This window comes from Rhagoletis zephyria, unplaced genomic scaffold, assembly GCF_001687245.7.
Source record: "Rhagoletis zephyria isolate East Lansing unplaced genomic scaffold, Rhagoletis_zephyria_1.1 Rzeph_scaffold_03014, whole genome shotgun sequence".
In the NCBI taxonomy this organism is placed as follows: domain Eukaryota; kingdom Metazoa; phylum Arthropoda; class Insecta; order Diptera; family Tephritidae; genus Rhagoletis; species Rhagoletis zephyria.
In genome coordinates, this window is record NW_016160098.1 from 51,591 (window position 1) to 63,576 (window position 11,986).

At 35.2% G+C, this 11,986-nt stretch overlaps 1 protein-coding gene and 1 pseudogene across 1 annotated transcript; one reads left to right on the plus strand and one right to left on the minus strand.

Moving 5' to 3' along the window:
* Positions 1-4,713: 4,713 nt before the first annotated feature.
* LOC108368219 (uncharacterized) lies at positions 4,714-7,323 on the minus strand. Its single transcript, XM_017623014.1, has 4 exons — positions 7,185-7,323; positions 6,909-7,128; positions 6,462-6,840; positions 4,714-5,162 (listed from the first exon to the last, which is right to left on the minus strand). The coding sequence occupies exons 1-3, from the start codon at positions 7,203-7,205 to the stop codon at positions 6,473-6,475; spliced, it is 609 nt and encodes a 202-aa protein (XP_017478503.1). The 5' UTR covers positions 7,206-7,323; the 3' UTR covers positions 4,714-5,162; positions 6,462-6,472.
* Positions 4,891-6,153, plus strand: LOC108368217 (putative nuclease HARBI1; annotated as a pseudogene).
* Positions 7,324-11,986: the final 4,663 nt, after the last annotated feature.

Here is an 11,986-nt window from a genome sequence, read left to right on the forward strand (position 1 = left end):
TCCTAAAAAGTCAACACTTGTTACACCGAAAGTACATTTACTTGGTTTGATATTTAACCCGTACTCTGTTAGGCGTTGGAAAAGTATACGGAGATCTTTAAAATGCTGTTCTTCATTTTCACTTGCAACCAATAGATCATCAATATATGTAAAAACAAAATCTAAACCACTAACTACTTCATTAATAAATCTTTGAAAAGTTTGCGCTGAATTTCTTAGTCCGAAAGGCATTCGTATAAATTCAAACCTACCGAAAGGTGTCGTTATTGCAGTTTTATAGATATCCTCTTCTGCCATTGGAATTTGGTGGTAGGCCCTTACCAAATCTAATTTCGAAAATGTATACTTATTTCTGAGATTCATGTTAAAATCTTGAATATGAGGTAAAGGATAACGGTCCGGTACAGTCACAACATTAAGTTTCCGAAAATCACCACAAGGACGCCAGTAATTCAGTTCTTTTTTAGGTACAAGATGCAGTGGAGATGCTACACAAGAATTTGAAGGTCTACAAATCCCTGTCCTCACTAAAAAATCGAATTCAGTTTTGGCTACTTTAAATTTAATCGGATCCAAGCGCCTTGGCTTAGAGAATGGCAGATTTCCTTCAGTAAAAAGTCTGTGAACCGTAGAATGTTTAACCGGTTTCGAATAATCTGGTTCAGCGATCAAAGAAGGAAACTCCTTCAACAATCTTGTATACTTGTTCTCTACTACGAAAATTTTTGGAAGCGAAATGTTACAAACACATGAAACTGTGTTAACCGAAGGACTTGTTACTGGATCAACTAAACATTTGCATTTCATGTCAATTAAGAGACCGTATTTGCAAAGAAAATCTGCACCAATAATAGGTTTCGCAATATCAGCTATGAGAAACGTAAATGGGAACTCGCGTCTTAAACCTAAATTTATATTAAATATCTTTTACCATACGTTGAAATCGTTGAACCATTGAGCTGCAGTAAGTATTATATCTGAAGAACGTTTTGTATGAGGGAATTTTTTTACCGGAAGTATAGAAATTTCTGCTCCACTATCAATCAAAAAATTTAGTCTGTTTGTTTTATCAAAAATAAATAGGCGACGTGTGGTAATATCTAAATTTCCATTGTTTGCCGCCACAACAACGGATGACTCTAGTTTAACGAATTTTTGTTTTTAGAAAAAGCACAAGGCTGTTGACATATCTGAGCCTTATCACCAAATTTGTAATGGTATCTACATAACCAATTTTGACTATCACGAGATTTTGATCGACCTCTATATGGACTTCTAAAACAATTCCTATTATATGATCTATATCTAGAATTTTGATTAATTTGTTGCTTAATAGAATTTAATTCAAAGGAAAGTTTTTGAAAATTTTCGCACATAAGATTCGTCGTTTTAACTAAATTCTCAATAATTGTGTCTTGTGATTTAGAATTTTGAAAACTATTCATAGCTGATATTTCGGTTTTATTAATCACTTCCCAAATATTATCAGCTAGTTTCACCAATTCATTTATATCATTGGTACTTGAACTAGCAAATATCACACTAAGATTTTTTGGCAATTTTCTCAGCCAAAGTTTATTTAAAATATCTTGACTAAAATTGGAACCTGCAAGCAATATGAGCGACCGATAAAATTCAGAGGGTTTACGATCACCCATATCTGAATCTGACAAAATTTTATCTAATTTCTTATTTTCGCTTAAAGAATGCTTTTCAATTAAGACTTTCTTTAATTCTGAAAACTTGTTGTTATGCAGAGGATTTTGAATGAAATCTAATATTGTAACTATTATTTCTTGCGGAAGCGCTATGATTGTGTGTTCATATTTTGTAGTATCTTGTGTAATGTTTTTCATGTTAAATTGCATTTCTGTATGTACAAACCAAGCTTCTGGACAACTTGTCCAAAATTGTGGAAGCTTGACTGAGGTTGCATACACCTCATTATTATTTTGACTAGCATAAGGATTTGCCAACTCCTCTTGAAAAGAGTTGTTTTGCAAATCTATAAGCGAGTCATTTAAATTATTAGTCCCTGTAGATGTGTGTGTATCATGTGGGGGTGAACGAAACATTATGATAACTTAAAATAATCTCTATAAGGAGTGTTTACAATTTATCCGAAACAAGTTTAAATATACGGTACAATGAAAATATATTATATATATCTAATTTAAAGGGGAAAATAATTTTCAAAAATATTAGACAAAAAGATACAGCTCACCACTGTGTACTGAAATTGCTGCTATTAACAGCGACCGGTCGTTGCTTATAGCTGCGGTTGCTTTGATGTTCCTTTGGTTACCGTGCCAGTTGTTACCGTCACTTTCGCTACTCAAATGCTTTGACGTCTTCGGCTGATAGTGATAATAATGATGTGGGGTAGTGCAATACCAAGCTGTGATGGTAATTGTGGGAATTCTCCTAGCTGTTGGTGAGTCGGCGAGGTCGGAAAGAAGTTGGACTATGTCTTGTCACAATAGCCAAAGAAACCATCGGCACTAGGTAATGCAGCAGCAGCAGTAGATATCACAGGTTCTTAATGTTCATAATTCACTTATCGTAGGGCGGTGAACTCGATTGCATTGGCTGTGATGAGGACATTGAGAAAATCAGTTATTGCACATATTGTGGTTGATGATTGAAGCTGTTGAGAGTGAGAGTTTTGTTGCAGTTTCAACAGTTGAACTCCTTGCACCAGTAAAACAATAGGATGGAATTTCACACGCTGATACGATAATCCTGTTAGCACACGGGTAACTCCTAGTGAAATATTTTTGTTGCTGATTTCTTGCTTGCAGTACGTAATAGCTCCTGGCAGGATCGCCAATTGTAGTTAACAATATATAAATTTATTTAAAAAAAAGGTTTAATTTAAAATTCCAAATGAAATTATGTTGTTTACAGCTCAAGAAAAATATTTGAAGTAAGCTAATTTTCTCTTTGATGTTTGAACTACAAAATCATTTAAATATAAAATTTTTTAAATTACAAAGTTGAAATTAACACAGTACAATAAACGACAGTAACACAAATATAAACCCTACACGGGGGTTCATTTTATTTTTCTTTGGAGTGTGGTTTTTACGTGGCGGGTCCCAATCCCAGTTCACAACCTATTGCTGGGGTTCGCCTTTTCACATTAATTCGCTTCCAAACGAAATTTCGGTTGCTACCAAGAAGGTAAGCACCGGACGTCATGAGTTGCTTGAGCCGGATGCACAATACACTCCCTAGTTAATGGCGATCAAAAACTTTCCCCGCATGCGTGGACTTCTGCTCCCGAAACCATTGCACAGTGCACTGCCCCGTACACAAAAGTCAAAAATTTTGATTTTTCAAAAACGGAATTCTGTAATGCCTTTTTATAGAAAATAGATTGACATTTTATGTTGAATGCCCAATTCACACGCATTTGACACATGAAACGGTTCTTTCGCTCCTTAAAAGTAAACACATGTAAAAAAAGTCATTTGGTATGAAAAGTGCATGTAAATTAAGCCAATTATAACTATGCATGTAAATTAAGCCAATTATAAATATGCATGGATAGATGCTGAGAAAAGAACACGACATTATTTCGAGGAAAGAAGATGCTATAAGTCTTCTTTCACGAACGCAAGTTTCAAGAATTCGTATTTGCATTTAAACTTTTACCAAATATGGACCGCTCAGAACCAAGTCTTATAGCAGTTCTTAGTTCTACCAAATGTACTCTTTGCAAGCTTGTTTATATACTTTTCCGCGAACGCGGACCGCCGCCACGTTGGACACATTCAAAAACAAAGGTTGGAAATAAAACAAATTTTGCCTTATTTCCCATTGCTTATTTATACTATTTTTAACAAAAACAGTTTACTGACAGAAGGAAAAAAACTTTGTTTATTCCAAGAATACAATTCAACCAAAAAGGTGATATAATTCATATGAAGAAAATAATATTCACAAAATATTTTTCCTTAGTCTAACAAACTGTAGGGAAAGCGTCGTCTTTAATTACTGCTCGGCAAATCGGACATAGCGCTTTTGTATGCATTTTGTCTGCATGCTTTCTAATATGTTGAAAATATTGCTGCAAAATGCTTAAAATGTTTGCATGGAGCGCAGCATTTAACACAGATAATATTGTTTTGAGTTTTATCTTCAGTTAAAATTTTCCGCATTATCATCACTTGCTTCACTATTTCGGAACTGCAGACTTCGTTTACCAAGGCGAAGCGAACATGTGTGTAAAAATATGTAAAAGTTTACATATAAGAAGGTGGGATGAATGGCGCAATAAACAGGTGAAGTAATAAAACAGCTTTCTCGCTTTATTTTCTGACATTCCGCTGCCTTATAGTCACATTTTATAGGCAAATTTTCAAATAAGGCAGTGTCAAAATCTTTCTTCTCACTCTAATATTACTTCACCTGGTATAATTCCACCATGCGTGGGGTGCATGCAATAACACCAAACGCAATAATTCCCATTACTTAGATATTAAAAAGCAGTTTCAGAAGTGAACTAGTGTCATTTTATTATAATTCTTTTTTCTAAACGGTTTTAATAGGCGTGTTTTATTTGACCAGTTACATAAGCTATTAGCTTATTTTGTATGGAAGACTTAGCCAACATAATTATATTGGCTTGTGACAAGCTATCTTGGCTTGTATATTGAACTAGCGGCATTGCCAGTTGATTAATATTTTTCATTCACGGTAGTTGGATTATTCACACTTTATTGCCAAAAAAAAGTTGTCGTTCACGATATACACCATTTTGACAGATAAAAATGTAAACAAAAAAAAGATAGACAAAAATAGAATATAAAAGAAACGCATGTAAATTTTGTGCCTTCGACAAAATATGGATTAACCAAACATATACACAACTGGTGTAAGTTGAAAATGCCAAATTTAATTAAAGATGCAGTAAGTATTGTTTTATAATTAAACCAAACCAAGTTTGCATACTTTCCAATTTCTAGTTTTTCTGTAGTTGTTCCAGTATACATTACGCTGATGATGAAGAAATAATAGAAATACTAGCTGATGTAGCTGCTGAATCTAGTTCATCGGGGGACGATTCTGAGGAAGAACAGGTAGAGCATCCAAAATTTGTCGGTTTCATCGACGTTATCGATGAGTATGCAGATGACGATTTCAAGTCCCATTTTCGCCTGAATCGAAAAACAGTGGATTATTTAATAAGTAAGGGTTTCTTCCGTTTTACAAATTTTTACTGAAACAGTGTTATATTTCTAAAGCGAGGTATAGTGAAAACGATCAAAATCACAGCCGTACAATGTCTGGAAAGCCCAAAATACCTGCAAAGACAATGATATATATGTACATATGGTACCTAAGCAACACCATAACCTACAGACAACTTGCTAATTGGTTTGGTGTAACGAAATCCACTGCATGGGCAATTGTTCCTCGCGTTGTTGCGTGGATCATTTCAATAGGATACGAGTTTATCAAGTGGCCAACTGGAGAAGCAGTGGAAGATACCACGAGAAAGTTTTTGCAAAGAAAGAAAGTACCTGGTGTCATTGGTGCAATAGACTGCACACATATAACTATTAACGCACCAAAAATAGATAAGCATATATATTTTGATCGAAAACGAAATTACAGCTTAGTTTTACAGGGAATTGTCGATACCGATATGAAGTTCATTGATATTTATTGCCTGGGTCCTACCATGACTTCAGAGTACTTAAGAGGTCAGCGTTTTATAGGAAAGCAGAAAATAGTGTTGAAAATTTGTTTCCAAACTCTACATTTATCCTTGGAGATTCGGCATACCCTTGCAAAAATTACTTAATTCCGGTATTCAAAGATTATGGTTCACTAACAGAACAGCAAATCAGATTCAACAAAATTCATTCGTCGGCAAGAATTGTTGTAGAAAAGGCGTTCGGCTTACTCAAAGGTCGTTTTCGCAGACTTCTTAAGTTTACAGAGCATAAAGATTTATGCGCTGTAACACATTTGGTGGCGAGCGCATGTATTATGCATAACATATGTATATTAAAAAACGACGACACCTTCATCGTTGAAGCAAATGAAAGTGTGGAATTAGAACCAGTCTCTGTGAGCGAAAGTGACATAAGTGGAGATCGTCGTAATGAGTTATTTATTCAGTTATTAAGAGGAAATGTTTGAGCTTAAGCTTGAGTTGATTCAATTGTATTTTATTACAATCCAAACATGTTTTGTTGAAAAAATAAACAGGGAATTCTATTTGAATAGTAGCCACACTATGGCTGCGTTTCTTTATACATACATTCCGGATAATCCCATTTCCCAGCCGGAATAAACAGAATGCGTTTGAAATATACGTTAACATATCATCAGGAACGTTCTAAAGAACAAGTAAACAAAAAAGTTTATTCCAAACGTTCAGAATGAATAAAGAAATGCAGCCTATATTTAATTTTTTTTTTACTTTTTTGTCTGTTTTAATATTTAACCTTTTTCTTTTCTAATCATCTCCGCAGCATTGTTGTAGGAGTTTTAATTTTTCCTCCTCTATTTTAAGTTTTTTTTCCTCCAACTCTAGCTGCAAATCACGCTTCTTCTCTAAATTTTGCAACATACGCTGAATATCTGCATGGAATTTTTCTTTCTCCTCACAGCTTCTTCTCTTCAGCTCAAGTTTATTTTCAGAGTAACGATCCCTGGCCGTTTTTCTAACACGTGTGCTCGCAGCGGGCGTACTCGGCTGTAAATTGTGGCTTCGCGTTGGTGTGTTCAGCGATTGCGTGGAGGTACTCAGTTCTTGAAACTGACTTGAGGTGCTCGGTTCAGGGATTGGCGAAACCCTAGTTGAGTCTCTTAACAGCTCGATGGCTAATTTTAAAAGAAAAAAAATTCAGTTACAATTTTATATCACAGTACGAAAAAGTCTTTCAACTTACTACATGTTTCTATTAATGTCCCCTGAGGATCTGTTCCTAGGTTAATGGTATGATTATTTACAACCAAACAACTCTCACCAAAAACTTCGTCCATTTCTGTCATATATAGTATAGTGCGAGGAGCAGTTCCTGTTTGCCTTTCATTGTCTTTGGCAGACTCGTAGGCTTTTAAAAGCGTACGCATTTTCGCAAAAAGTGCGTCTGTGGTAACCGTTGTATCCTAAAATACAAATATGTAGGTAATTTAATATTAAATTAAATATGCACAATTCTTACCACAAAACCTTGGAAAATCATATCTTCCAAAACATTTTGATATGCGTATTTTTTTTTACGTGCATGAAGAAATTCTTCCTTCCTTTCCCCATAGCATTTAAGGAAAAGGAGCGTCTCCGCCCTCGTCCATACTTTGCTTGCTATAATTAAACAAAAAAAGTAATAATAATTCATTTATGAAAAATTATGAAAATAACCTTTTTCCCGTGTCAGTCATCGTTAAAGATTTTTCTAAATTGACAACTCGTTAGAGATGTGTAACACAGCACAGTGCTGTGCTACTGTGCTGACACTCGTCAATGTGACGCACGCACAGGCGCACTTTTCGATTAAATTATATCACAGTAGCACACTTGGCACAATATGAAAGTACATCCTGGGCAGTGTTTTTAGCACACTAGGCCATGATTCAACAACTACAGGTTGTATCAATCGTACAAAAACAACATTTACCGTTGGTATGAACTCGTTGTGTCAACTACAGCTTCTTTATGTATTCATATTCGTATGTATATGTATACTCTGCATACCAGGATTTCAGAGTATTCTGAATGGTTTCAGATTTTTTTTTAAAGAATTTTCTTTAAGAAATCGTACAGAAATTTTTTTACCAGTTCTTGTCAACCGCTTCATATGTTTTTCTTTAAAGATTCCTAAAAGAATCTAAAAGATCTAAACCTTTTCTACTTGATATAAATTTCATTCTACATATATTTTTTAGCAACTTAAGTAAAGTTCGGCATCCGCCAGTTTCTACAGCCATACATAAAAAGAAATAATGAAGTTACTTTATTGACGCATTGCTATGAAAGAGTTACTGTTTAACAGTGAGATTTGGCTAACTTTCAATTTTTTACTGAAACCGGTGGTGAACACTCAAAAAACGGCCCTAAGAGGGGCATAACATGAAAGAAAAAAACGGAGTCGATTTGAAATCAAGCGGAGTAGAGGAGTAGATTTAAAATTTTTTCAAAAATCGCAGTAAATCTAATCTCTTCTTAGTGAACTCCAAACACAAGTAGGGGACACATTTTTTCAATTTTAACGCTAATGACCGACAGATGGGGGGAAAACACAGGGTTGTATCAGACTTTCGACGTGGTTTCGAGTTGGTTAGCTTTTAACCATCTCAGTGAAATGGTTAAGTGCTGTCATTTATATATGGCGAAACTACGCTAAATCAAGGGGGTTATCGGGATAACCAACTCAACAGTCATAACTACGTGGTTAGCTCCAGTGGGGACAAGGTATTAAAGATTTCGGGAACATTTGTTTGCAGGGTATATATTTACGTGTATGTGTATGTATACGCGGTTATGTAAACAAAGCAAAACAGGCGATCATTTGACACAACCGTGCTCGTTTTTGAAAAATGCACTAGGCCTGGGTAGCGGCGCAAATTTTTTGGTGCTGACACACTAATTCCAGCACCACTGCCGAAATCAGCACAGTGTGTTGGCGCAACTGCGCCTCTTCAGGCTAAAGCTCATTTCCTTTATTGCCAAGGTGAATTAATACAAGGTGGTATCGGTTGAGCAAAAACAACGCAAGTATACCTAAGTTCAAAACCCAAAAATACAACAAACACATAGTTTTCATATTCAGAAGGACCGCGGCTAATTCTAGCAAAACCACCTTGTAAAAATTCACCTTGTGCTGCACATTTTACAAGTGACACTTCTCCTTTGTGTGTTCTTTGCTGGTTCTTGGCGACGCCCGGTATTGTCTGTGTTCTGGTGTTGCTGGCGCCATTGGGTTACTGAGTTGTGAAAATCAGTATTAGCGCCAAAAACTCAGCTCTCGGTATCAGCGCAATGGCTATAGCACACTGTGCTGTGTGGATTGTTCTCGCCGCCAATAATCGCAAAACACAAGGAAAAAGCAAATTCGAGCGATAAGTCATGGAGCAAGGCGGATGTATACATAATGGGCCGAATGCATAAAAACTAAGCAATTTCTTTTTCTTAAAATTTCATACGCTTGACTTAAATTTATTTAAACAAATCCAGTAAAAGGTGTGAAATTTTAAGAAAAAGCATTTGCTTAGTTTTTATGCATATAGCCTAATGTATAAATTCGCCTTGTTATGGAGTTTCTTGATCGATTTTGAATAGGTAGCAATAACACAATTGTTCCAACACAGTGTGTTAACACTTCATTGTGTGCATGTGCTACTGTGTCAACACACAAAAAATTGTGCCATTACCCACCTCTACAACTCATACAGTATTGCCAGCACACACATATCAGGTGTTGCCAGCATAATTTATAACTAAGTCATGACAAATTAAGCTAGATTCGTTTTATTTGACCCAGATTAAGCTATTAGCTTACCGCGCTCAAATAAAACACGCCTAATGCCACCAGTGCATAATTGCGAAAGGAGGGGAGGGGGCGGGGGACGCGAGCACGACGTGGTGTGATGCGGGGCGGCGAGCGACCGCGGACCGCCACGACGCTGGGCACTTTCAAAATTGTATACTTACAAATCCGCCCATTTAACTTGTTCGTGTATTACTTTTTGTCAATTGTAACTGGGTGACTATTTATTAGAGCTCTTGTTAATCGACTAACCGATTAATCGGTTAATCGAATAGAAAAAGTTGTCTCAAAAAATAATCGAATACCATTAATCGATTAACCGTTCACTTGGACTAACCGTTCATAATCGACTAGTTGTTTTCATTCGATTACTTGCCAGATTCGACTATTCGAATAGTTATCTTCGTTCAATATTTCATAAGTTTTGCGGTTCATCGGCTTTGAATATTTATAGTACCAAAAATGGTGTGGTACTGCATGAATTATGATGGAGATGAATACGTGACTTATAGCAAAATATGCAAAATTCAAAGTGAATACATTGTAATATATATTTTTCTGTAAATACATACATACATATACATTAGTCAAAAGAAAACATATTATATATTGTATTATTATATTATTATATATTGCAGACACATATAATTGGTTTTTTGTGATTGAGACAGTTTAAATAGAAAATAACGTTTTTCTGTTATCAAATGAAGCGAAAATAAACTAAATAATATTAAAACAACATTTATTTGTTAACATATTGTAATTTTGATTGATTTAGTTTAGTGAGTATTCATAAAACATTTATTTTGATATACGAATGTCAACATATGTACATTCTGCGGAAGTAAGCAACTTCTGCGTGCTGTAACAATGTTACCCGCGCTTGAAAATGTTCTTTCTGATTCTGCTGAAGTTGCTGGAATAGAAAGATATCTTTTAGCAATCTCAAAAAGTTACGGATAAATCCCAGAGTGATTTGTCCACCATATGAGCGGATTGACGTTGTGCCCAATTTGAGGCTCAGCAGCATAAAAGTCCAATTGAGTTTGCAAATCACTATGGCTGCTTTAAAGTTGAAATAAAAAGTCCAGTTGAGTCTTTTGAGAAATCTGCTGTGGCTCATAAAAATCCAAATTATGGTTTTGCAATAAAGAACTTATAAAGGAAACCACCTTAACCTGCGTTTAACCCGGGCTTGGTTCGGCACATTCACTATTAGCTACATCTGTGGTCCTGGGGAGGATAAACTATGGAAAATTACCACTTATTAGTTCGTCAACATAAACATATATTTCCAGGTCCTGCTCCTTGTCCCTCTTATGAATGGCCTTCAAATGGGTTGCCAAAGACGATGTCGAATTACACTGTGGAACAAATTCAGGATAGCAAAAGTTAGGTCGATTCTGAGAGCCTCACTCTGAATAGTGAAAATAGGTCAAAATAGAGGCTAAATTAGAAGACCCGTATCGCGGCGTTTGTTTATGTTAGTTCCAATTTTTTTTAATCGACCTTCGAACTTTGCAGTCAAATGCCGATTTTCAGCATACTGTTTATATGGTTTTTTGGCTATAACTCGTCGACTAATTGATATTTTTTCAATATGTTAAAGCCAAATTATTGCTAGAGACCTGTGCAACAATTAAAATTAAAAAAAAATTGATTTAGATAATTTTTGTAGTGCTTATGAAGCAAAATGTTGGACATTTTTTTTTCATGCTTTTTGAACATATTTTCCACAAAACTAAGTATTTTTTGCTTTCTGTTTGATCTATAATATGCTTCTCAGTTTCTTCAATAAATTTAATTTGAAAAGAAAACAATTATAATACCAAACTTGCGTTTTCCAGCTTAATATTAATTTACTTCTCATTTCTTATGTACCAATTTTTTCAGTGTTGGTTTTGAAGAAACATTGAAAAAGAAATTATAAAAGTATGGAAAAAAATATAATTTTGAAATGTTAGTTATGAAAAGTTTTAAGCAAAAAAATTAAATAAATTAAATTAATGATTTGACCAGTTGCCGTTTAGCAGGCGGCTGTGTATCAACATCACTGCTCTCTCTAATATCTTAGTCATCGTCATCATCATCAGAAAGGTCGATAATTTTGTCCAACAGATATTTCTGGTATTTCATCTTTGTCTTCCCCTTCTTCCTCTTTTTCCTCGTGTTCCTCTTCTCAAAGGTGTTTTTATACCACCAACAAATTTCAGCGAGTATTGCATCTGGAGATTTCTTTCCTCTGTACCTGAAACGAAAATAGTTTTCAATCGTTAACATGTTTAAATTGTGCACTCTGACAAAGATATTAAAAAAATCTAGGAATTCAAAATATGCACACTCTATAGTTACCTTATTTCAAATGGAAGCGCAGTTTGGTGATAACGTTCGCCTTGCTCATCAGATTCAGTTGGCAACTGTTGAGCGAGTTGATCAAGATGCTGATGCAAGAGATGAATTTTGTACGACATATTAACCCC

Excerpts from the sequence above, each read along its gene's own strand:
- LOC108368219 (XM_017623014.1), bottom strand. The coding sequence starts at position 7,205 with ATGATTTTCCAAGGTTTTGTG. Across the intron at positions 7,129-7,184 it reads TGATTTTCCAAGGTTTTGTG|GATACAACGGTTACCACAGA; the intron begins GTAAGAATTGTG and ends TTTGTATTTTAG. Across the intron at positions 6,841-6,908 it reads GACATTAATAGAAACATGTA|CCATCGAGCTGTTAAGAGAC; the intron begins GTAAGTTGAAAG and ends TTTTAAAATTAG.